This window comes from Lynx rufus, unplaced genomic scaffold (genome assembly GCF_022079265.1).
Source record: "Lynx rufus isolate CCGP_SWC_20201006 ecotype Redwood Valley unplaced genomic scaffold, mLynRuf1.p SCAF_5, whole genome shotgun sequence".
Taxonomy (NCBI): domain Eukaryota; kingdom Metazoa; phylum Chordata; class Mammalia; order Carnivora; family Felidae; genus Lynx; species Lynx rufus.
Genome location: NW_025814867.1, coordinates 140,078,419 through 140,102,291, shown reverse-complemented (window position 1 = coordinate 140,102,291; position 23,873 = coordinate 140,078,419). Strand labels below are relative to the sequence as shown.

Sequence of the window (23,873 nt, the reverse complement as noted above, 5' to 3'; positions counted from 1 at the left end):
CAGGGAGTCTCTGTTGTCTTCCAGTTTTATAAGTGACGTACAACACTTTCAGTTTAAGGCGTACAGCACAAAGACTTAAAATACATTCATACAGCACGAGGATTAGCACAATGAGTTAACACGAGTCGCTTCACTGTGTTTGTGATGAGAACTTTCAAGACTTACTTTTTTTAAGCAACTTTCAAATACACCATACAGTACTGTTAATTATAGTCGTCATGCTGTACATAGCTCCCAAGTGCTGATTTGTCTTATAACTGGGAGTTTGTGATTCGTGACCACATTCACCCAGTTTCCCAAGGGAAGGCACGGAGCCCAGCCTGGTATTTGTTCCTTAGCAAGTACCGCCCCCTGGTGGTGATATGTTCCCATGGCAAGTCAGAACCCAGCGTGTGGGGGTGGGAGCGGAGGTGGGGTGGGGGGGGGGAAGGACATGGGTTGAATTTGTGAACTTAACAAGCCTTAAGTAAAGCCACAGCATTCGACAACTTTGAACAAAAAGCATTATCATACTTACCATCTACGGAATGCTTCCTTCAATAGCAATAACATCCTGGGGTATAACAACGGTATTAGACGCTGCTCTGGAACTGCCCCCATTCAACACGTACCTACTGAGCTCGTACCGTGTGCCATGCATCGTTCCGGGCCCTTGGGATGAGACAAAAATTCCACCCCAGTGAGATAGGGAAACTGAAGGGCTTCATAAAACTCTTTTTTCTTCCTTTTCCTGCTTCTATTTACCCCTCTGCTATTCTTGCTAGGACCTGCACCCCCATTTTACACATGCCTTATAATGCAAATAGTGGATGTCGTCCTTGTAAGGGACTTCTTTAGAATAGATAACTTTTTTATCCTATTCTATCCTAGTCTGGTGAGAATGACCAGAGGAAGCTATCATACAGTATTCCAGACCACCTGCGCTAGACATCTGGACACCAAGATACCCTGGCTTGAAGGAGTAAGACCTGGACCCTCATCTTTGTTCTCACTGGTTCCTGGATGCCTAAGAGGACACCTACACCCGACCACCGACTGTCCTCAGTGAAAAACCCCAGACCCCAAGCAAAGATGAGGCTCTCTTTTCCTTTGAATCCCCCCGACACTGTCTGTGATCGTACTCTCTCTGTACCTTCAATAAACTCTGTTTTCGCCTCCTGCACGCATCCAGGGACCCTCTTAAGTACCCCCTTAAGACTCTGGGTCCGCAGAACGGCCTGCCAGCATCACCGGGATGCCTTTTTACATGCTCTTTATATTCTCTGTATACTACACAAACGAATCTAACTTGTAAAGAGCTATACGAATTATAGAGTTCCCTTCAATGGCTCAATAAATGGAGAACCCTGGCGCAGACCACCCTTACAAAACCGAGAGTTAAGATGCCATTAGCTTGACCAGCCGGGCAGACCACGAAAGCAAATCCACAGAAGCTGTCTTTGCCCAGTTTTTCTCCCCAGAAATATTCTTTGCGGGGAGCAAGGGTTTCTCCCAGCCTTTCGGGCTCGAACTCGCGGAGGGAGGAGGGTGATGGCGCGGGTCGGACTCTGCGACCCCAAAGAGGACGCCCGTCTCCCTGCACAGCCCCCGGGGGTGGCGGACCCGTCGCCCTGCGGTCCAGCACCTCTTGGTCACCCTCTGCGCCCCTGGAACGTACCCCAGCTCCAGACCTCCTGACCTGCCGCCACTAATCCTCAACGAGACGCAAACGCGCCCCCTGGTGGAGGCGTGCAGCGCGGCCGACGGGACCGGAACAAAAGTGTTCTACGGAACGCGGTGCGGGCTCAGAGTTTCCGGGGAGGAGGGCAGAGGAGGACTTCCGCGAGGCGGTTCCTTCGGCAGCGGAGGAGGCAATGGCTTTGGGGGTCCGGGGGCTGCGCCTCTGGCGGGCCGCCCCTGCTGGCGGGGCTGGCTGGAGTGAGTTTCAGCGGCCGTGGGGACGGAGAGAGAGGATTAAAGGATTGTCGGCTCGGATTGGGCCTGAGGCGGGTCCTGGGAGGTCTCACGGGGCTGCGGGCGCAGGAGGGTCTTTACGTCCTGGCTGTGGCGGCCACCCCTTCCCGGCCCGGGGGCACAGATCTCGGGGCGCCGGCTGGTAGGGGGCCGTGGGAGGAGCTTGGGGCGCCTCTGAGAAGGACCCCGCGTCGTGGTGCAAACGTGTCCTTATTTTCCCATTGGAATACTCGTACGGGCTTTGTCAAATCCTCTGATTGAGGGTTTGGAAAATAAGCTCAGCATTTCTCGCTCCAGATATCGATAGTTTTGGCGAGGGATCCCCAGTCTCCTGGAGCTTTCTTGTCCCCAAAACGTTTCAAGGCGACAACTTTGCTCACCTTCCCAGTGACTAGTGTGACTTTGACTACTTCCTGGTTACTTTTTGCCTCTTATTGTAAAGCACAGATTGGAATACGACAGAGGAAATTGATGGGCAATGGGGATCTGATGGTGAGAGAGCCAAGTTGAAGGAAAGGTGTGGATCTGGGCTAGCTGCGGGTTTCTTCCCTTGGCATTTTAGTTATTAATATTAGAAAGTGGTTTAAGTTAATCTCTGAGCGCATTTTGGCGAACGGCGTTTTAAAATCGTGTTGCCCCGCATTCATTCTTGTAGGACGGTGGTGCGGGGTGGGGTATCATCGGTGTGTTACTCATTCACTGTTTATATTTATCGTAACTGCTACACAGGATTGATAGCAACATCGCCAGCTTCGCACCTGTCACCGACAGAACTGATAGAAATGCAGAATGACCTCTTTAATAAAGAGAAAAACAGGCAGTTATCATTAACTCCTCGAACTGAGAAGATTGAAGTTAAACACGTTGGGAAAACGGACCCTGGCACTATCTTCGTGATGAATAAAAACGTTTCAACTCCTTATAGTTGTGCTATGCGTAAGTAGTGAATCAGGATACAGTTTTGACTTTTCCCATAAGCTGTGCAGAAGGACTGGTTCAGAAGAGACAAGACTCGGTAATTGCTCCCTGACCTTATAGAAGTTCTTTATCCAGCATCTTCCTCTCTGTTCACTGTCACTTTAGCTCTGGAGGGTCCTGTGGGTCTTGAAAGGTTGGTACTGTGATGCACAGGTTTCCTGGCACTCACTTGAATCTGGCTAGGTTTGGGGTGCTGTAATTGTTTCTGGCAGAAGAAGACGGAGGTGAAAGCCTTGTTACTATATTAGTGTGCTTGCCTTTTTTAGACAGCACCCATGGGGGGCTCGTTAAAGGAATTTGGGATAGAGGGACCGCCCAGGCCTCCGAGGACCAGCTTTATAGGCCTTCTTTTCCTTTCTAGCTCTTTATGGCCTAACTTAAACCTTAGGTGCTTCCCGCTTGTCTGATTGTGTGTTATGTGTTTCTTTATACTTCCGTGTACATGTAGTGAATGTGTAAGTGGAAGTGTGCATGGGGTGAATGCGGTTAGGGTAAAAGTGTGTGTTGGGATTCATATCTTAAAGGAGAGGACTGTGCCCTGTGTGTGATTTGGTGTGTAAATGAAGGGAACAGAGCCTCTGTATGGATTATTTTTGATCAAAATGCTTTCAAAGCAGCTTTGATAGAACTGGTAATATTTAAATTTAGAAAGCTCTCCAAATAGGTATATACACCAGGATGCTCATTTAAACCACATTGTTTAAATGTTTGGAAAACTGAGTAGTGATTCCATTCAAGTAATTAACAATTTTAGTTAAAAGCTTAAGATAGTCTACATTCTCAGTCTTTTTTTCACTCTGGCACTTGGATGAGTCCTTATGACCGTTGTTTGGTTGTTCTGTGAACATTTATTTGAACCTTTGCTGTGTGATAGGCATTAGGATTACAGAGGAGGGTTAGGACGAAGCACAGGCCCTTAAGGGGTTTTGTGGGTTTTCAGGGGTGGAAATGAAACCTTTGTGTCCCCCCACAGCATGGCACCTGCACTGACAAGTGCTTCTCATTCATACTTTCGATCGTTCAGTACACTTTTGAGTATTTACTGTATTACAGGCCTGGGGCTAGGTTCTGGATATACTAATGAGTGAACAAAAACAGACATGATCCTCTCTCTGTGGGACTTATTTAGACTCTAACCCTGTAGTTTGAGCACTTCTGTGACTAGCTCTGTACTTGAAGAACATCTAATCAGGCTTAGAGTTAGAGTTGCATTCCGGTCAAAGAACAGACCAGGGCTGATGGGCTTATATGTGAATTCATACCCATAATTAAAAACTGTTAAGGTATTTGACTTGGACAGTCCATGTTAGGGAAGGACGAGGTGGTGTAGGAGCAAGACACCCAACCCATTTTGACCAGATTTACTACGGTTGTATATTTATATATACAAGTGTAACTCTTGGCAAATTGTTTTATTAGTTAATAATAGATTAACTTCAAATTAGACTTAGCCTCAATGGTTTTCGTAAATGGTTTTGGCAGTTTTGTTAATAATAACACATTGGGTGTGTTGGGTATTATTTTTTTATTGGTACAGAGGTACTATGTAATACCTTTTTTTCTCCCAGAGGAAGTCAGCTTGCAGAATCTCGCCTTTCTGTTGGTTTTATTTCTTAATGTAGCACTTAAACACGTAACTTTTCAATTTGAGTTTTGTTAGATTCAGACCTTCAATCTATTTTAAATTCCTAGATTTAAGTGAGTGGCACTGCAGGAAGTCCATTCTGGCTCTTGTGGACGGACAGCCTTGGGACATGTATAAACCGTTGACCAAATCCTGTGAAATTGAATTTCTTACTTTCAAAGATCGTGATCCTGGAGAAGTGAATAAGGTATTTCTACTTCTGTGTTCTTTTTTTTTTCTCCTAGTGTTCTTCTTCTTCTTTTTATTAACATCTGTTTTGCTTTGGAGTATGAGATGTGCAAACGTGGCCAAGGTCAAATGTAGTAATGCCCGTGATAATCAGCGTTTTGATTTTTTTGCATTTTCACAAGCTCCCAAAGTACCAGTGGCATCCTTTCTTTGTATTTTGGTTTGAGAAAACTGTGTGACTTGTATTTTACTTTCATGACTTTGTTCCACAGACGTTTGTTGATTTTCCTCTATATTTCATTCTCTCTACTGCTTGAATTCAGCCGTTGACCATCGTTGGATTATTTCAGTAGCTTTTTAACTCTCTGTCCCCACCTCCCTCTTTAATACTAAAGTCTTCCTTAGTAGGCCTGTAAGACTTTTATTAAGCGACATGACTGAGTGTTGTGTCATTTCTTCCTCATGACTTTTCAGGCCCTGTGGGATCTGACCCCAGCGTGGCTTTCATGCTTCACCTTCGCTGCGTCTTTCCACTTCCTCTCTGCTGTGGCCACATTTGAGGACGTGGTCACTAGTGGTTTTTGCTGTGTGAGCCTCCTGGCTTTTATGGGTGTCCTTCTTCAACTCGGGGTATTTTCTTTCCTCCCTGTTAAAATCCTGTTTATCGTTTATGGTTCTATTAAAATGCTGTCTGCTCTGTGGAATCTTCCCAGTTTCTTCTTGTCAGGATGAATCCCTCTGTTCTTTAGGGCCTCACACTTGGCTAACTTCTTCAGATATAGTATTTTAATCATGCCTTGTGATGTGAACTGTTGAATGCATTGGATTCTCGGCTCTCTGAAGACAGGGATCACATCCTCTGTTGGACCCAGTCCTTGACTTACATACAATAGGTATTTAATAAATACATGTTGAAATGAAACACTTAAGCAAGAAAACGATAGATATGATAATAGTAGCTTATATCAAGTATTAATTATGTATCAGGCACTGTCTTAGGTGATTTACAGGTATTAACTCATTTAATCTTCATAAAAACCACATAAAAATAGATGCTATCGTTCCCATTTCCCAGAAAAATAAACTGAGGCAAAGAGAGGTTCGGTAGCTTGACCAAGGTCACCAGTTTAGGAAATACTAGAGCCTGGATTTTAGTCCAGGCATTCTGATTCTGGAGTTCAACAGACATTAAACACATTTAAGTAGGATAGATAGGAAGTGCGTTTTGCTACTTGCCTTCAAGACCTGAGTTTGTACTCCTTTTTAGTGTATGTTGTGTGGTTCTGTAGGATACGTTCTGGAGCGGTCTCTGCTGCACACAGCGAAGTGGGCCCACTCTTGTCCGCAGATGTGAAGAGCTTGTGAAAGTCAAGTGCCCAGTTGTAGTAGTGCCAGTGTGGGGCACAAGATAGGCGGATATGATAGGACTTGTGTTTCTCTTTACGACTCTGATAAGGTCATTGCATGGATACCCACATTAGGCGTGTCCATGGGTCAAAACGTGCGAGTAAAACGAAAGCCCAGTTAATAGTGAGTTTGCTCTGCCGTAAATATGAGTAACTTGGGTGATGTGCTCTGTGGTGTTAGGCATAGGAGAGGAGTCACAAGTTCAGAAGAGTTCAGTGTTCCCTATTATATATGGCGTAAACAGGTGTATATTAATATGTGTATTTTTTTTACTTTAGTACAGGTTTGTTAACAAGTTCTCTTTATCCTGGGTTAAAGAGAAAAGTTGCTACCAGATAGTAAAACTATCTTGTGTTTGATAAACATCATAGTGTGTGATATCTTGTACAGAAACACTGCTAACAACAGAAGTTGGTACTTCATTCTTCAGTGCTTTTTGCTCGGTAGAGGTAATGTCGTGGCCTGATGTTAACTATTGCTACGTGCCAAGGATGGATAGAAAAATAGTTCCTAAGTCAAAAGTTAACCAAAAATTTTTTTTTATTTACTTATTTATTTTTCAATTTACATCCAAGTTAGTTAGCGTATAGTGCTACTATAATGATTCAGGAGTAGATTCCAGTGATTCATTCCCAGTGTGTAACACCCAGTACTCATCCCAACAGGTGTCCTCCGTAATGCCTCTTACCCATTTAGCCCATTCCCCCTTCCCCCACAGCCCCTCCAGCAACCCTCAGTTTGTTCTCTGTGTCTAAGAGTCTCTTATGTTTTGTCTCCCTCTTTGTTTTAATACTATTTTTGCTTCCCTTCCCTTATGTACATCTGTTTTGTATCTTAAATTCTTCATATGAGTGAAGTCCTATGATATTTGTCTTTCTTTGACTGGTTAATTTTGCTTAGCGTAATACCCTTCAGTTCCATCCATGTAGTTGAAAGTTAACCTAAATTTTAATATTGAAGAAACAGCGAATCTTAGTGTGTATTATGGTTTTTTTTTTTTTATTTTTTTAATTTTTTTTTTTCAACGTTTATTTATTTTTGGGACAGAGAGAGACAGAGCATGAACGGGGGAGGGGCAGAGAGAGAGGGAGACACAGAATCGGAAACAGGCTCCAGGCTCTGAGCCATCAGCCCAGAGCCTGACGCGGGGCTCGAACTCACGGACCGCGAGATCGTGACCTAGCTGAAGTCGGACGCTTAACCGACTGCGCCACCCAGGCGCCCCAGTGTGTATTATGTTTGTGTATGTTTTATTTTTCTAGGCTTATTGGCGTTCCTGTGCCATGATGATGGGCTGTGTGATAGAGAGGGCATTCAAAGATGAATATGTGGTCAGTTTGGTCAGAGCTCCAGAAGTTCCTGGTAATGTACATATGCGTGCACACACGGATTTTGTAATCATTGAATATTTTGGTACCTATTTTTGATATTTTATAGAGCTTCTATTTTTTCTTTTTTAATTTTTTTTAATGTTTTTATTTATTATTGAAGGAGAGAGAGAGAGACAGAACATGGGCAGGAGAGGAGCAGAGAGAGAGAGGGAGACACAGAATCCAAAGCAGGCTCCAGGCTCTGAGCTGTCAACACAGAGCCCGATGAGGGGCTCGAACTCACGAACCGTGAGATCATGTCCTGAGCCGAAGTCGGACACTTAACTGACTGAGCCACCCAGGCGCCCCGAGCTTCTTTTTTTTTTTTTTTTTTTTTTTTTAGCTCATTTCTAATTTTATGTGATAGAAATTACTGTCGTACATACATTCCATTTATAACCGGTAACAAAATCCATCTTATTTAATTACTGGAGGTCAATAATTAACATAATACAATTTGAGGATAATGTTTCTCTTGAATATGAATTCTGTGTAATTACCCTGTTTCAGTGTTTGTTTCCTACCACTTTAGGCACTTATTTCTAAATCGAATGTGTGGAGGAGGAGGAAATAGGAGTATAAATAGAATTCTGGAAAAAGCTATGTTTAGGAGGTACCGTTTCAGCAGAAATGACATGACTCTGGGGCGGGGGGGGGGAACACTTTTGAGAAGATGGAAGAGTTCACAGTCTTTGCAATTTTGCCAAGATTCCGCATCAGTATGTGCATTTGTAAATTTTCAAAAAAGATAGGAGTATATACGCCAAAAAACTTAAAAAAGCTCAATAAGTGATTCTAAGAACAAAACAACAAAAACAAAGCTTAGAAGACATTAAAAAATTCAACATTTCACGCCCACGTAGTCATTTGTCTACATATTAAATATCTGATTCTTTTGAAGTTTTATGTCTACTAACTGTGAAGTCTCTATAGTGATAATATTCTGGACGAAAATGTGAATGTTTAAAAAGTACTAGGGATTTGGGTTCAACAAAAAGAGAGTGAGTGAGGGAAAGCTGGTAGAGCTCTGGCAAGAGCTGGGATAATGGTAACTTTTATAATTTGTCGAGTTGGCAGAGATTGCTGGCCTTCCCTTTTATGGTCTAAATATTCAGTTGTTGCAAATTAGTAACTCTAGTAGATTTGACTTTGCCTCTCATTTTGGTTGGATTTACAGTAATCTCTGGAGCCTTCTGCTATGATGTAGTTCTGGATAAGAGACTTGATGAGTGGATGCCAACAAAAGTAAGTATAGTGTTTAGAATATGAATTTTAGAGTATGTACCTTCTTTGGTTAGAACGATTCTTGTGTCAGTGTTGTTGAGTGATACTGCATGTTGAGGATATTTGAAAGACCTTACCTGCCTACCTGTGTTGCATTTTCAGTGTATTCAAGACAGAGCATAGGAATGGGGGTTTTCCTCATGTGGTCAGCTTTATGTCCTGCTTGACCTTTTCTGGAAGTGCTTTCTTCCTTGTACTGTTCATTCCTTTTCTTAAGATAGTGGTTTTCAAGATGCCCAAGCTATCAAATTTACAAGTTTAATTGTCTTGGTTGATGTGGTGGTGAGGGCCCTGGAGCCTTACTAACTTCCTGGGTCCTCAGAGCACAATGTAAAACTCATTGCCCTAACCGTTTTAACCTGTTGCATACTGCGAGGTCTCCCTGTATACCAGGGTTACGTTGAGAGGAGGGGTGGAGGGGGTAGACGGTTAGTGAATTAAGAATCAGACTTTGACAAAGCTAAGCTAACTCAAATAGCAACAGACTAGACTCTTGGTGAATGGTCTGATTGCACGATGAGCGTTCTCCTGTTTGATCTGGGAGTTGGGTAGCATCAGGGACCTGGCTGACAAAGACGATCTGGATCAGATTCTCTGTGGGTAGGATGTGCCGGTGGCTTTCAGATGTCCAGCCCAGAGATTTTAGTTATGATTGGGGAGACAAGGCAGATGCCTGATTCTTAATTAAGCAAAACCGTATGTTCTACAGATTGAAAGTCTGGAGGTCAGAAAAGGAAAGGCAGTGTAGCATAGCATTTTATCAATTCCACAGTGTACGTTTTTTTCACATTTTAGTATCTCTGGAAATGTCTTTAAAAAAATTTTTTTTAATGTTTATTTGTGAGAGAGACAGAGAGAGAGCAGAGAGCGAGCAGGGGAGGGACAGAGAGACGGAGGTACAGAATCTGAAGCAGGCTCCAGGCTCTGAGCTCTCAGCACAGAGCCTGACGCAGGGCTTGAACTCATGAACCACGAGATCATGACCTGAGCTGAAGTTGGATGCTTAACTGACTGAGCCTCCCAGGCGCCCTCAAAATGTGTCTTATGATAGATGGCATCTTATGATTATAATTGCTAGTGTTTTTTTCCTTAGTGGTACATTTTAGTGAAATATTATAGTTCCTAAAAGCAAAATTTTGGAGTCAAAGCAGATTCAGGTTTAAATTCTGACTTTGGAAGTTATTTCTTATATAATCCTGCTCATGTTGCTTAGTGTCAAGAGGGAGAGAGGAGGGAAACAGGAAAGAACAAAGAAAGGGAGGGAAGAGAGGTAGAAAGAGAGATGGGGAAGGGGGCAGGGAAGGGATTGAAACTTTTTCTCCGTGATTTGTGAACTGTGTCAATATAATTTATTTTTCAGATATGCCCTCAAGTTGAAGAAGGGATTCTTACTTTATATATTTGCATTATTTATGTCATAAAAATGAACGCAATCAAGATTCACTTCTGAGCTGTAAAACTTGCTGCTTCTTTTTCCTGTTTTAAATATAAAACTTAAAAGGGCACCTGGGTGGCTCCCTTGGTTGAGCCTCTGACTCTTGATTTCAGCTCAGGTCATTATCTCACGGTTCTTTAAGTTCGAGACCCACATAGGGCTCTGTGCTGACAGTGCAGAGCCTGCTTGGGATTCTCTCTCCCTACCTCTTTGCCCTTCCGCCACTGTGTCTTTCAAGATAGGTAAATAAACTTACAAAAACAAGTTTTAAATATAAAACTTAAAAGGCACTGGCTAATTGCAGGCATCATGGTATTGGGTGGACTGCTTAGAAGAAGTGGTAGAGAGTTACGCAAGGAACAGCTGTATAAACTGTGAATGTGGATTTGTTATACAGTCAGTTATCCCTTTAAGAATGGAGAAGAGGGGCGCCTGGGTGGCGCAGTCGGTTAAGCGTCCGACTTCAGCCAGGTCACGATCTCGCAGTCCGTGAGTTCGAGCCCCACGTCAGGCTCTGGGCTGATGGCTCGGAGACTGGAGCCTGTTTCCGATTCTGTGTCTCCCTCTCTCTCTGCCCCTCCCCCGTTCATGCTCTGTCTCTCTCTGTCCCAAAAATAAATAAATGTTGAAAAAAAAATTTAAAAAAAAGAATGGAGAAGAGTCATTCGTGCAAAAAAAGTCTCATAATTTATGGAAATAATTTTATTACAAAAGTTGTGTAACAGTGCCTGGTTTTTCTGTATCAGTAATGAAGGATCTATAGTATGAAAACTCAATTATGGTTTTAATAAAAATCTCAGATATTGTTAATGTGTATTAATGATTTTAATTGCATAAAACCTCTTCATTAAACAGGTTTTTTTAGATATATGCCATATTTGGGGCAGGGCCAATGATGACATTACGTTTCCTGGTGAAACTTTCTGAATCACATAAACAGTGTTTTCCCTGTGCATTTATAAAAGCTTAGTTTTGCTTACAATGTAAACAGATTTTTATATCTTTTATTTCTTAGCGTTTCTAACTGCATCGTTGTTTTAATAAACATTTGTTTGATTATGTAATTCGAATAAAAACTTAAAATTTCTTTGTAGGATTATCTTTAATAATTATTAATATAGACTGATATCTTAATTACAAGTAAATTACAAGTTTATAGTTCATAGAGTTGAGATAAATTGTTGACCTTACATTTTACGGTCTAAAAATGGTCTAAATAATTGCTGCAAATTAATAACTTTCTTTCCGAATAAGTTTGCTTTTGCTTTTTCTTTTAGTTGGATTTATAATATTTAGCATACGATTTTATCTTACCTTCCTTATGGAGAAATGCTTTTAAGTAAATTGTTACAAAAGGTTAATACTTTCCTTTCGAAGGAGAACCTGCGTTCCTTCACAAAAGATGCCCGTGCTTTAATTTATAAAGATCTTCCATTTGAAACTCTGGAAGTGGAAGCAAAAGTGGCATTGGAAATATTTCAGCACAACAAGTAAGTGTTGGCTTCCTTGAAAGCAAGGCTAAACCCCCCAAAGTTACATGTAATGAAGGAAATTCAGCTCTTAAGAATCTTTATATCTGATGTGGGTAGGACACTGTTCTATTTTTAGCTCTAAGATCTCTTTTTCTGTACCAATCTATTTACTTTCATTCATCCCACTTCCCAGCCTCTTTACTTATTTACTTACTCATCCCATTATTTATTTCCCTGAGAAAAAAACTTCATTCACCTTTGGTAATTTTCTCACTTGGTCTCACTTCTCTGTTTCTCTGGCTGGTCCGTCCTCATATCAGCTTGGCGGTGTGTTTCCCTCTTTTCCTTCCATCGTGAGGTGATAGCATACATGAAGCTGTATCATTTTGCACGTTCGGCAGCCTTTCCTTCTCATCCTCTACTCTTTAAATGCGAAGGGTGAGATAGAGAATGCCCGTGGTCTGGAGGGAGCTAAGGGGAGAAGTGAAACGTTTACACAGCCGCGTGGGTCTTCGTCTTCTGCACCAAATTATCCATTAGGGGGATTTTCTTTGCCAGCATTTTAAATCCTCCCTGCGTTCTTAATTCCCTTTCTCACTCGGAAAACTTCCAGTTTACCTTTTACTAAATTGTAACAACATAAACTATGTTTTAGTATTAATCTAATTGAAGCCAGAACTAGTTAGGGAAATCTACATTGCAAAGAAAATAACATAGGTGCTAGATTCTGAAGACAGAATATGCTCTTGCAAATTGTTCAAGGTTCTGGATTGGAAAATCTTTAGGTATTTGTGAATTGAGACATACGTTCTCGTAATGGTAGTTTATAATATTTTGCGTAGCCTGGAACCAGTGAATTAGAAAGCAATAGGAATGTACTATTTTAACTGAACTAGAGTGCAGGTAGTTCTGTAGAACCAAACCACCGTTGATTCTATGAGAAAATTCCTTGGATTGTTGGAACATATCAAGACACTTCCAGTGCCCCAATTCTAGGGTCATGCTGTCCAATAGAGATATAATGTGAGACATCTAGAGAAGTAAATTTTCTGGTAGCTACAGTAAAAAAGTCAAAAGAAAAGGTGAAGTAAATTTTAATAATACATTTTATTTAAAGTGTATGTAAATGTTATTTCAACATGTGATCAGTATTTAGAAATTAATGATATTTTGTATTCTCTTTTTCATACTAAGTCCTCAGAATCTGGTGTGTTTTACTCTTGAGGCACATTTCAGTTAGGACTAATTACATTTAAGTGCTCCATAGCTTCCATAGTTTATTTACTCTAGCTGTTCATTCCATGTGATTTCCCATCCCCTCCACTGGACTTTCAAAGTCCAGGAGAGGCTTATAGGACTTTGGTAAGTTAGTTGAATGTGTGGAAGGACGTAGGGATGGCTTGGGGCAAGTTTGAAGGGACAGAGTTTTGGATGGTTGAAGGTAGATCTGTGATTGGGCTTTTCTGCTGCAGGGGGAGTTTTAAGTGGCTTCGGCTCCCCGGGGACAGGTGCATGTCTTCGAGTTGGGTCAAGAGAGACAGGTAGTCAAGGTAACTGGCATCCTTAGTACTGCATGGGGGCTTTGGCAGAAGGGGTGTGGGCAGTAGGTAGATGTTTGCATGTGAACTAATGCTTCCCGAGTTTGCCATATACAAACGTAATACTTTTTAGCACTCTGGCATGAAGAGAGAAGGCTCTTAGTAGTGAGTGGTCAAGTTATGGTTTGTACCTGGGCTGTGCAGTTCCGTCTGTGCTATTAGCTGTAGTGACAGAACTGGGTAGGTTTGAGAGACATTTAGGCAGTAGCATTGACGTGATTTGGCAATGCGTTGGATGGAGGGGGTGTGGTAGGTGAAGCAGGAATCGAGGAGATCCCTGCAGTTTTTCTCTCAGACACGTGGGTGGTTGGTGGTGCCATTTGCTAAGCGAGGAAATTCAGCAATGAGGGTAAGTGTGGTGGGAAAAGAAGGAGTAAGTTTTCACTCTATTTGAGAATTCAGGAGTGTAAGATGCTTGTGGAAGAGCCTGGTGCGTGTCCGGAAGGGTCTTAGATACATAGTTTGGGGCTCAGAAGAAGGATGTGGATTAGACGCTGAGATACGGAAGATAAGGACACAGAAGTGGTAATTAGAGCTTTGCGCATCAAGGAGCCAGCCCAGGGAGGATGCTTGCTTGAAAGGAGGCTTCAGGACAGGTCCCCTGAAGGGGACAGGGGAGGAAGAGTGGCCAGAGAGTTGAAATAACAAGCAGTAGAGAGTGCCACAGAAACCAGTGGAAATGAGCACTTTGACAGATGGAGGTGAACAGTGGAAATAAGGACAGAAAGGTGTCCGTTAGGGTGAGGCCAGGGAGGTACCTATGGTTTTGGCGGAGCAGTGAGCTTGTGGCCAGACTGAAGGAGGTGAGGTGTGAAGAGGAGACTCCAAGTGAAAACCCGTCTGAAAAACTCTGGCCAACGAGGAAGAGAGGGGAGATGTCCTTAAATCCCTTTTTGTGCATTTAGGAGTAAGTCGCTTTTTCTTTGTTCCTCTTCAGGTACAAAACGGATTTCATAGAAGAGAAGGCATCTCAGAACCCTGAGAGGATAGTCAAGCTGCACAGGTAAGTAAAAATAAAGTTGCTGTCCTGCTAATTTATAGAAAGACTTAGGCAGTGGAATTGATGTGACTCAACATACAGTTATGACTGAAAAAGATGAATCTGTGCCATAATTTGTTATTCTTGTTACCTTATTTTCTGTTGCTTTGTGCATTGTTTTGGTATGGTGGTAATTGGAAGGTTTAAATTCTCTTCAGGAGCCATTGTGGTTTCTGTTCCTCGTTTTGTTTCTTATTTCTATTTCCGCATTTCAAGAGTTGAAAACCATTGTTTAAAAATGTGATTTTTAAAACTTAACTTTGAAATTGGGCAAAATATTCATTGTTGTGAATTGAGCATAATTCACGTGTATGTGCAAATATGGATACTGACTGGTAACTACTTATGTTACGTGTAAGTGAAATAGGAATGTGCTGATACTGGGATGAGGAGGGTAAGACCGTGCATAATGGATTTGCAGAAATGACTTCATGGCCTGTATCTGTGTTCTCAGCTTCATGTTTTCATGACTCAGTTAATTTTTTTCTTTTAGAAAGCTGCTCTTTGGACAATCTGTCCTGTATAGTGAGTTCTAAACTCTATTACAGTGAGTTGTTATGAGGTCGTAGATGATCAGTTTTAGACATTGGATTCACTTGAGAGCATGATGTGTTCAATGATCGTAAAAATCTCTAAAGTTATATCAATGCTAGTAAGGAACAAGGTTCACTTGACTTTAATTTTCATAGTTTTAGCCACTTCACTTGAGATTATTACGTCAGGGGCAATTAGAGATTGAATTGAGCCATATAGAATGTTCTTGATTGTGGACATTGCCTCAAACAGAATGAATAGATTCTTTTTTCCCCCCAAACTACTCTAAATGATTTGATTTTGAGGTTTTATTTATTTTTAAAATCAACCAGATTTGGTGACTTCATCGATGTGAGTGAGGGTCCTCTTATTCCAAGAACAAGTATTTGTTTCCAGTATGAAGTATCAGCAGTTCACAATCTTCAAGCCACGCAGTTGAGTCTTGTACGAAGATTCCAGGGTCTGTCTTTACCGGTACACTTAAGAGTAAGTAAAGCTGAAAGTTTCAGGTCGTCCAATTTGGGAGCGGATGTCATTCTGGTTCTTGATTTTATACTAATTTGAAGAATGTACATTTTAATTTTCATTAAATTTTGTGACACTAATATTTTGTAAATTCACGTTTATGCTAAGAACAATATTGCTCAGAATGTAAACGGATAATTCACGAAAGAGATATTAGTTGAAAAAGTTGAATCAAACTGAGATAGTTATTTTAATTTTTCAAATTAATATAGGGGAGGGTGCATTGAGATTATTGGAGTGCATGTTGGTAAGACCCTCTAGAATGCCTTTTGGTCTTAGGTTTGGCATGATCTATTCATTATTCATGACTCAGAGTCTTTTATTTTCCGTATTGCTCCCACCCGTCACTAATTTTTTTTTTTTTTTTTTTTTTTACTTTAAATCCAAGTCAGTTAACACATAGTATAATAATGCTTTCAGGGGTAGAATTTAGTGATTCTTCACTTACATATAACACCCAGTGCTCATATCGACACTGGCCATCCTCCTTAATGCCCCTTGCGTATTTAGCCCATCCCCCCACCCAACACCCATCCAGCACCCCTCAGTCTGTTCTCTGTATTTAAGAGCCTCTTAGGGTTTGTCTCCCTCTCTGTTTGTATCTTATTTTTGCTTCCCTTTCCCTATGTTAATCTGTTTTGTTTCTTAAAATTCCACATATGAGTGAAATGATATGATATTTGTCTTTCTCTGACTTACTTCACTTAGCATAATACACTCTAGTTCCATCCACGTTGTTGCAAATGACAAGATTTCATTCTTTTTCTTCGCCGAGTAGTATTCCATGGTGTGTGTGTGTGTGTGTGTGTGTGTGTGTGTGTGTGTGTGTACACACATATATATTCACACCACATCTTTATCCATTCATCAGTGGATGGACATTTGAGCTCTTTCCATACTTCGGCTATTGTCGATAGTGCTGCTTTAAACATTGGGGTGCATGTGCCCCTTCGAATCAGCATTTTTTAATCTTTTGGATAAATACCTGGTAGTGCAATTGCTGGCTTGTAGGGTAGTTCTATTAATCAGCTTTGGATTCTGAGATAGTTCAAAATCTTTGTAGGTTCACATGCAGTTACAAGAAGTAATATAGAGATCCTTGATCCCTTTACCTAGTTTCCCCAATGCTGACACCTTGCAAACTTTCGCAACCGATGTATGGACTGTGACACAGTGAAGATGTAGTACAGTGTCTTCACACGGCTCTCTCCTATTGGCCATCGATAACCACGCCCACTCTCCTCTGCCCCACCCCCACCTCCTTGCCCCTGGCAAATACTCATCTGTTCTCTGTTCCTATGCATTTTCATTTCAAGACTATCATATGAATAGGATCATGCATTGTGCAATCTTTTGGGATTGGGTTTTTTTCACTCAGTAATAATTCTCTTGAGTATTCATCCAAGTTGTATGTATTGGTAGCTTGCTTGCTTTCTTTCTTTCTTTCTTTCTTTTTTTTAGATTGCCGAGTAGTATTCTGTGGTGTGGATCTACTGTGGTTGGTTGAACCATTCACCCATTAAAGGACATTTGGGTTGTTTCTAGTGCTTTGGCTATTACGAATAAGGCTGCTATGAACATTGGTGTACCGGTTTTTGTGAATATATGTTTTCATCTTTCTGGGATAAATGCCCAGGAGTAAAGTTGCTCGGTTAGAAGGCACATATTTAGTTTTTAGGAAACTATCACACTGAGTTCCACAGTGACTGCCATTTTGCCATTCCCGGTATTTGACATTGTCACTATTTTTTATCTGAGCCATTATGATAAGTTTGTATGATTTCTCATTGTGGTTTTAATTTGTGTTTTCCTATTGGCTAATTGTGTTGACATCTTTTCATGTGTTTATATGCCATCTGTATATCTTTTTTGGTGGGAAATTTATGTTTTTTGCTTATGTTCTAACTGGATTGTTTGCTTTTTACTGTTGAATTTTGAGAGTTTTTTTCCTAGTATATTCTAGATATCAGTCCTTTGTTAGATACATAGTTCGCAGATACTTTCTCTCTGTGGTTTGTCTTTTTATCTTCTTAACAAAAGATCAGAAGTTTTGCAGATCATAAGTTTTAAATTAAAAAAAATTTTTTTTAATGTTTATTTTTGAGAGAGAGAGCATGAGCAGGAGAGTGGAAGAGAGAGAAGGAGACACAGAATCCAAAGCAGGCTCTGAGCTGTTAACACAGAGCCCAGTGTGGGGCTTGAGCCCATGAACTGTGAGATCATGACCTGAGGCGAAGTTGGACACTTAACCGACTGAGCCCCCCAGGCTCCCCAGAAGTTTTTCATCTTGATGAAGTCCAGTTTATTAGTTTTTGTTTATGGATCATGCTTTTGGTGTTAATTCCAAGAATTCTTGGCCTGGATCTGGATCCCAAAGATTTGTCTTCCTCTTTTTCTCCCTAAAAGTTTTATAGTTTTATATAGGTTTGTGGTCCACTTTGTGTTAAGTTTTGTACGCGGCGTGAGAAGGAGGTGGAGGTGCACTTTTCCTGCCTGTACATGTCAAGGTTCTCCAGCACCATTTGTTGGCAAGGCTGTCCTTCCTCCAGTAAATTGCTTTCACCCTTATTAAAAATCAGTTGGGCATATTTAATGGGTCTATTTCTGGGTTCCCTGTTCTGTTCATTGATGTGTGTCTCTGTCCTGCCAGTATCACAGTCTTGATTACTGTAGCTGTAAATGGTTCTTCAAATCAGGTGGAATAATTCATCCCATGTTGTTATTATTTACAAAAATTGTTTTAACTGTTTTCGGTTCTTTGCCTTTTCATTTAATTTTAGGATAATCTTTCTGATTTGACAAATCTTGCTGAGATTTTGATAGGAATTGAGTTAAACCCGTATAATTTAGGGAGAATTGACATCATTACTAAATTGAGTCTTCTAGTCTATGAACACAGTATATCTTTTGTTTAAATCCTCATCTCTTTCATCAACATTTTGTAATTTTTAGCGTATGTTCTGTTTTTCGCCACATACCTGCTTCCTTTCCTAGCTTTCTGCATTTCAGTAAATGGCATCATCATCTGCTTAGCTGTGACGTGATCCTTGGCTTTTCTGTCTCCCTCCCAGCCATGCTCCGTCCCATCCATCAGCAAGACCTTTCAGCTCAACTGTGAAACCCTGAATACCTGAAACTCTGAAGCCCTGAATACCTTCCATCACGTAGCGTCTCATCTGTGCTCACCACTCTTTCCAAGCCCCTTACTCATCACCAAGGATGCTCCCCCTCCAAAGCACATTCCCTGCTTAGTAGCCAGAATGGCCTTTTTCATACTCAGATCATGTAATCCCTTTGCCCCAAACACTCCAGTGGCTTCTTGTAAACAGATCCCAACCCTGTAGCCTGTCTCACGAAGGCCTGCATTACCTGGCCCCTTCCTGCCCCTCTGATCTCTCATAGCACTTTCTCTGTCATCTGCTGTCTTCCAGCCACACACTCCGGGGTCTGCACCAGCAGTCCATTTGGCTGTCTTCCCTTTAAACATGCGATGCTGCTCTTTTCTCCAGAAGGGCTTATGTGTACATATAGTAATTTTACCTTTTATCATGGATTCTGCCAGGTCATTCATGTGACTTAGTAAAATTGATGTGGTCCTTACGCATTTGGCACAGTTTTCATCTGCATTCTGATGATCCCTTGCTATATAGAATTGTTAAGGATTAAGTAAATTGGTTTTATAATTTTATTATTGTCTGCGTTAGTTTTTACTTGTTCTTAGGGTGATTAGGTAAAACCTCTGGGGCTCCCATTTCAGTGTGAAGATATCAGTCGGTTCCTGATGAACCTCTCCTTGTGACTGCTGATGGTGTGGAGAATAACCTCTAGCTGGTTGTAAATGGCTATTTAAGGAAAGAACTACAACCTGTGGGAAGATGGGGCACAGTTTTGCTTCCTGTTAGAAGAAACACTGTCTATGATGGTGATGATTAAGGACAAAAGAGGAAGAATGGCATGTTCTTTAAAAAGTCTGAAAAAAGACTTAGTCTTTCTTGCTTAAATGCCAAACAAAGTGGCTGTCCCATTAAATACCTTTTCCCCTACTCTAATCCACTTCTGTAACCACTTAACCTCATTAGTACTGCCTTCCTTTTTATGTGTTTGCTTGCTTAAAACCTATATAAGACTCAGCTACTTTTGTTTTAACTTCATTGCTTTATTTAATTCATCGTGACTCTTTTCTTTTCAAGGCACATTTTACTATATGGAATAAGCTATTGGAGAGATCTCGGAAAATGGTAAGTATTTTTGACAGCTAATGAGTACTGTTCCATGAAGAAAGTTGTTTTGAAATTAAGCAACAACACAACAGTAAATAAAGAAATAAAAGAACACAGAAGAAAAAAGTTAATTGGTTGTCTCTGTAGCTAAAGCGGTGTTGTAGCTGTTGACCCCAGTAGTATCTTGGCAAGAGAAGAGCTGTAATTTGGCACTTCTCTTGTTTTTATTTGTGAACATTGTGCAAATGATGTTGTGGAACCTGAAGAAGAATAAGGGGACTGCTGTATAATAGCGATAGTTCTTAAGGGGGTCCAGTGGTGTTAATTGGGTCTTCAAGAGATGGTATTTTTTGTAAGCTTAATGAACGTTTAAAGAGTGAGATTTGTCACATGTATTTTGAAGCTGCCTTGACTGTTGGTTGACAGATGTGCAAATTTCCTGGGTACTTGGGTTTGTAGCTCATTCTGTGTCATTAGTATTTACATTTCACAAGTAGGAATGATTATGTTTCTTGACCAGTTCTATCCCTGTTTACTCTTTCATAGACTAAGTACTTAGTCTTTAGTTACATTATCTGAGAGCTATTCTGTGTAGTCTGGCCTCCTTGAACTCATCCTGGTTATTGTAATTTTCCACTGTAGTCAAGCTTGCAAATACACTCAAACTTTTTTTTTTTTTTTTAGTTTACATTCTTATATCACTTTATTTCTTCCCAGCTTTACTGAGATGTGTGACACCTAACATTGTTTAAGTGTAAGACGTACCCTGCAATCATTTGATATGTGTATGGATTGCAGACCGATTACACAACAAGGTTAGCTAGCATATCCATCACCTCACAGGGTGACATATTCTGTGTGTGTGTGTGTATGTGTGTGTGTGTGTGTGTGTGTGTGAGATGAGAACTTTTAAAATCTACTTTCAGCAACCTTCAAATATACAACACTAGTATTCTTAACTCAGACTTGTTTTCTGGTTTGTTTATTCATGGCAGTTTTTCTGTCTGGACTCTGTTTCCCTTTCTCCTCCTGTATATAAATGAAACATCCGACTGATTCTTCAGTACTTCGTCCAAGTCTTACTGTTTCCATGAAACCTTCTCAGAGCAATCACTGAACAAATATCTATTCCTGCAGTTTCTGCTGGCTTATATGCCTCCTCGTATAGTTTTCTAATTGTTTCTGCTAGTACTTTTACATTCAGTCTATGAACCCAGTCAGTGCTTGTTATGTATGTGTCATGCCAGATTTTGAGCTCACCCTTTGGTATGTGGGGTTGCTTGGGGCTGGGTTGGGGGGCTGGCTTGGGAGTTATCTCAGAGGAAACTGCTTGCCTAAAAGCACGGAGAAATGGAGAGCATGGTGACTAGAACATAAACCTGGGTGTACAGTCGTATGTAGGGTGGGCAATGAGTCCAACAAAGTGAGCTTCTTGGAATAGCATCTGAGGGGCTTGTCTTCCATGGTAGGGAATTTGCATTCCCCTCCTGAAGGTGATTGGAGGCAGCTGGGAATTTGAGAAAGGAAGTGACCTATTGGTCAGCTATTCCTGTTCCAGAGCTCACTCTGGGGCAGCATGGAAGAAAGCTGTGACGTAAGCCCGCAGTCTGTTAGAGGGATGGAAGAGATGAGAGCCTCAAGTTCAGGTGTTGCGGTGAGAGCCCCGGGTAGAGTTCGTTGAATTCTTGTTGATTGAAATGTGCACAGAAGAAAACCTGGATTCTGCAGCGGCAGGCTCGGGTAGCTGGGCAGAGCCCCTCAGCGAGATAGGTAATGCATGACGTGGGGCAGGTTTTGGGGTGATGAGTATAGTTTAGCTGTTTGATGGATGTGTTTGAGTGACACAGACTAGAAATAGGGACATACAGGTCCCTATTTCTACTAAACCTGTAATATTCTATGTTTAAAATAGAATTATGTCTCTCAAGAAAGTGTTGATTTAAAATACTGTGTGACAGCATTACGGGGCTTTTTCTCACACTAAGGGTTTCATTTTGTAATTGAAAAATAAAACGACAAACTTGGGAAGCCTAGATGGATGCCTCATTATATTTTGAGTGGAATTGTTGTACTTTACTTGATAATTTCTGTTGTGACCCTGGCCTTATAAGGTTTCTTCTTTTTCTACTTACCTTTCTTTAATAATTACTAACGAAGGAGAAAGACCAGGGGTCATTATAGGAGAAGGACTGTGGAATGATCTAAAATGGTGGGGGGAGGGTGGAACTAAAAGTTGTTTTTATTAGAAAAGTAAAGCTATTCATGTTTTTACAGGTAACTGAAGATCAAACTAAACCTACAGAGGAAAGTGCATCGACCCAGTAATTTCCTAAAAATTAAATATATATAGTAAATTAAAATAAAAGTTTTCTACAAAATGTTTGTGTGGGCTTATAAAGATTAACTGTCCTTTTCTCCCTAAGATTTATACTAATTTATACTTTTTCCTTTCTTTAAAGGATAAGACAGCTTATACTCTTCACAATAAAAATTTTACGCAGAAACAACCCTGCGCCCTCCAGCTCCCCAGATATAACACCTTGACATGTTTTCTCCATTCAGTTCTTTTTTCTACATGTATAAGCACATGTACAAATACAAGTGGAATCTTTTGAAAACAAAGGATCATACTAGTTTCCGTTTTTGCTGTCTTATTTTATTTTTTTATTTTTGAGAGAGAGAGAGTGAGTGGGAGAGGTGCAGAGAGAGAGGAGGATAGAGGGTCACTCTGACTGCAGTGAGCGTGATGTGGGGCTCGAACTCATGAACCACAAGATCACAACCTGAGCCGTGGTCAGACACTGAACTGACTGGGCTACCTGGGCGCCCCCATTTTTGCTATTTTAAACAATGGCACGGTAAACATTTTTGTACAAAATGTTTAAGTGCTTTGTGGTTAGCTTAGTTGAGTAAGCTTAGTTGAGTAGCTTAGTTGACCAAGTTAACAGTATTTCCTATGTTCTGGCCATGGTGCTAAGCCTTTCACATGGAATCTCTTATTTAATCCTCAAAATGTGTTGACAAGGTGTTTCCATTTTGTAAGGGAGGAAACCGACAGACCGTAGAACTGGCCAGTAGCAAAGCTGGAATGTGGACCCATGTAACTTCACCCGCATGCTCTACACCGCCTCACATATAAGTGACGTCAGAGGAATAGACTCTGGTAGTAGACTTATTGACAGATGCTACCAGAGCTTAGCCTCCACAAGGTTTTGCCAAATGGCAGTCCCAACCACAGTCTGGGAGTGCCTGCTTCCCGTGTCTGGGGCAAATCTTGATTATCAGCCCTTTTAAAACTGTTTGGCCAAAAGATTTCTTTCTGTTCCAGGTTGAACACTTTGCTTTCTGGGCTTAGTGCACAGGTTTCTTCTGAAGATTTGATTTCTTCCCTGGGTGGGATCTACTTCCTAGAGACCATATCTTCCTGTTCCTTTGGGAACTTTCTCATTGTGTTGGAATCTCTAGTGAGTTCCATCTTAAGAAAAAGCGTCTAAGAGGTGAGCCCTTGCATGTCTAAAGGAGCTTTGTTTTGCAACTTACGTGTGGTCAACTGGCTAGAGTTGTAGACTGAAATGTAATTTTCTTTTTACGCTTATTTATTATTGAGAGAGAGAGAGACAGAGCATAAGTGCAGGAGGGGCAAAGAGAGAGAGGGAGACAGAATCTGAAGTAGGCTCCAGGCTCTGAGCTGTCAGCACAGAGCCCAATGTGGGCTCAAACTCACAGACCGCAAGATTGTGACCTGAGCCAAAGTCAGACACTTAACCGACTGGGCTACCCTGGCGCCCCTGAAAGGTAATTTTCTGTCAAGATTTTGAAAGCAACTCAGGTTAACTTCTGGCATCTGATGTTGCTAATGAAAAGTCTGATACCCTGTCTGATTTTGTTCCTTTTTATATAAACTGTTCTCTTAAACCTGCCTTCCTCCATATCACCTGCCCTACCACACCCCCACATGCATACACACTTGGGGTACTTTTAGGACCTTGATGTTCTAGATGACTTAGATGTTTCATATCTATCTAGGTTTTTAATTATTCTCCTGGTGCTTTCAATTTTGATAACTCTTGAGCTCTAGGGAATTTTTCTTTTTAAATATTCCTTTTTCTGTTTCTCTAATACCATTTAGTTAGGTTTTAGATCTGTATTTTTCCCCTCTCTTTTCTTTCTTTCTTTCTTTCTTTCTTTCTTTCTTTCTTTCTTTCTTTCTCTTTATTCTTTCTTTCTCCTTCATTCTTTCTTTCT

General features: G+C 41.0%; 1 protein-coding gene across 1 annotated transcript; it reads left to right on the top strand.

The window, feature by feature from the left end:
- The first annotated feature begins 1,833 nt into the window (after positions 1 to 1,833).
- On the top strand, positions 1,834 to 22,006 carry MRPL39 (mitochondrial ribosomal protein L39). The gene is made up of 10 exons (XM_047099776.1): positions 1,834 to 1,917; positions 2,683 to 2,889; positions 4,624 to 4,763; positions 7,414 to 7,513; positions 8,699 to 8,766; positions 11,618 to 11,730; positions 14,248 to 14,313; positions 15,216 to 15,369; positions 19,599 to 19,646; positions 21,903 to 22,006. The coding sequence occupies exons 1-10, from the start codon at positions 1,854 to 1,856 to the stop codon at positions 21,951 to 21,953; spliced, it is 1,011 nt and encodes a 336-aa protein (XP_046955732.1). The 5' UTR covers positions 1,834 to 1,853; the 3' UTR covers positions 21,954 to 22,006.
- Positions 22,007 to 23,873: the final 1,867 nt, after the last annotated feature.

What these genes read in the sequence shown, in the direction of transcription:
- MRPL39 (XM_047099776.1), top strand. Translation starts at nt 1,854, where the DNA reads ATGGCTTTGGGGGTCCGGGGGCTGCGCCTCTGGCGGGCCGCCCCTGCT. An exon ending in TGCTGGCGGGGCTGGCTGGA is followed by an intron (nt 1,918 to 2,682) that starts GTGAGTTTCAGC and finishes ACTGCTACACAG; the next exon opens with GATTGATAGCAACATCGCCA. An exon ending in TGGAGAGATCTCGGAAAATG is followed by an intron (nt 19,647 to 21,902) that starts GTAAGTATTTTT and finishes ATGTTTTTACAG; the next exon opens with GTAACTGAAGATCAAACTAA.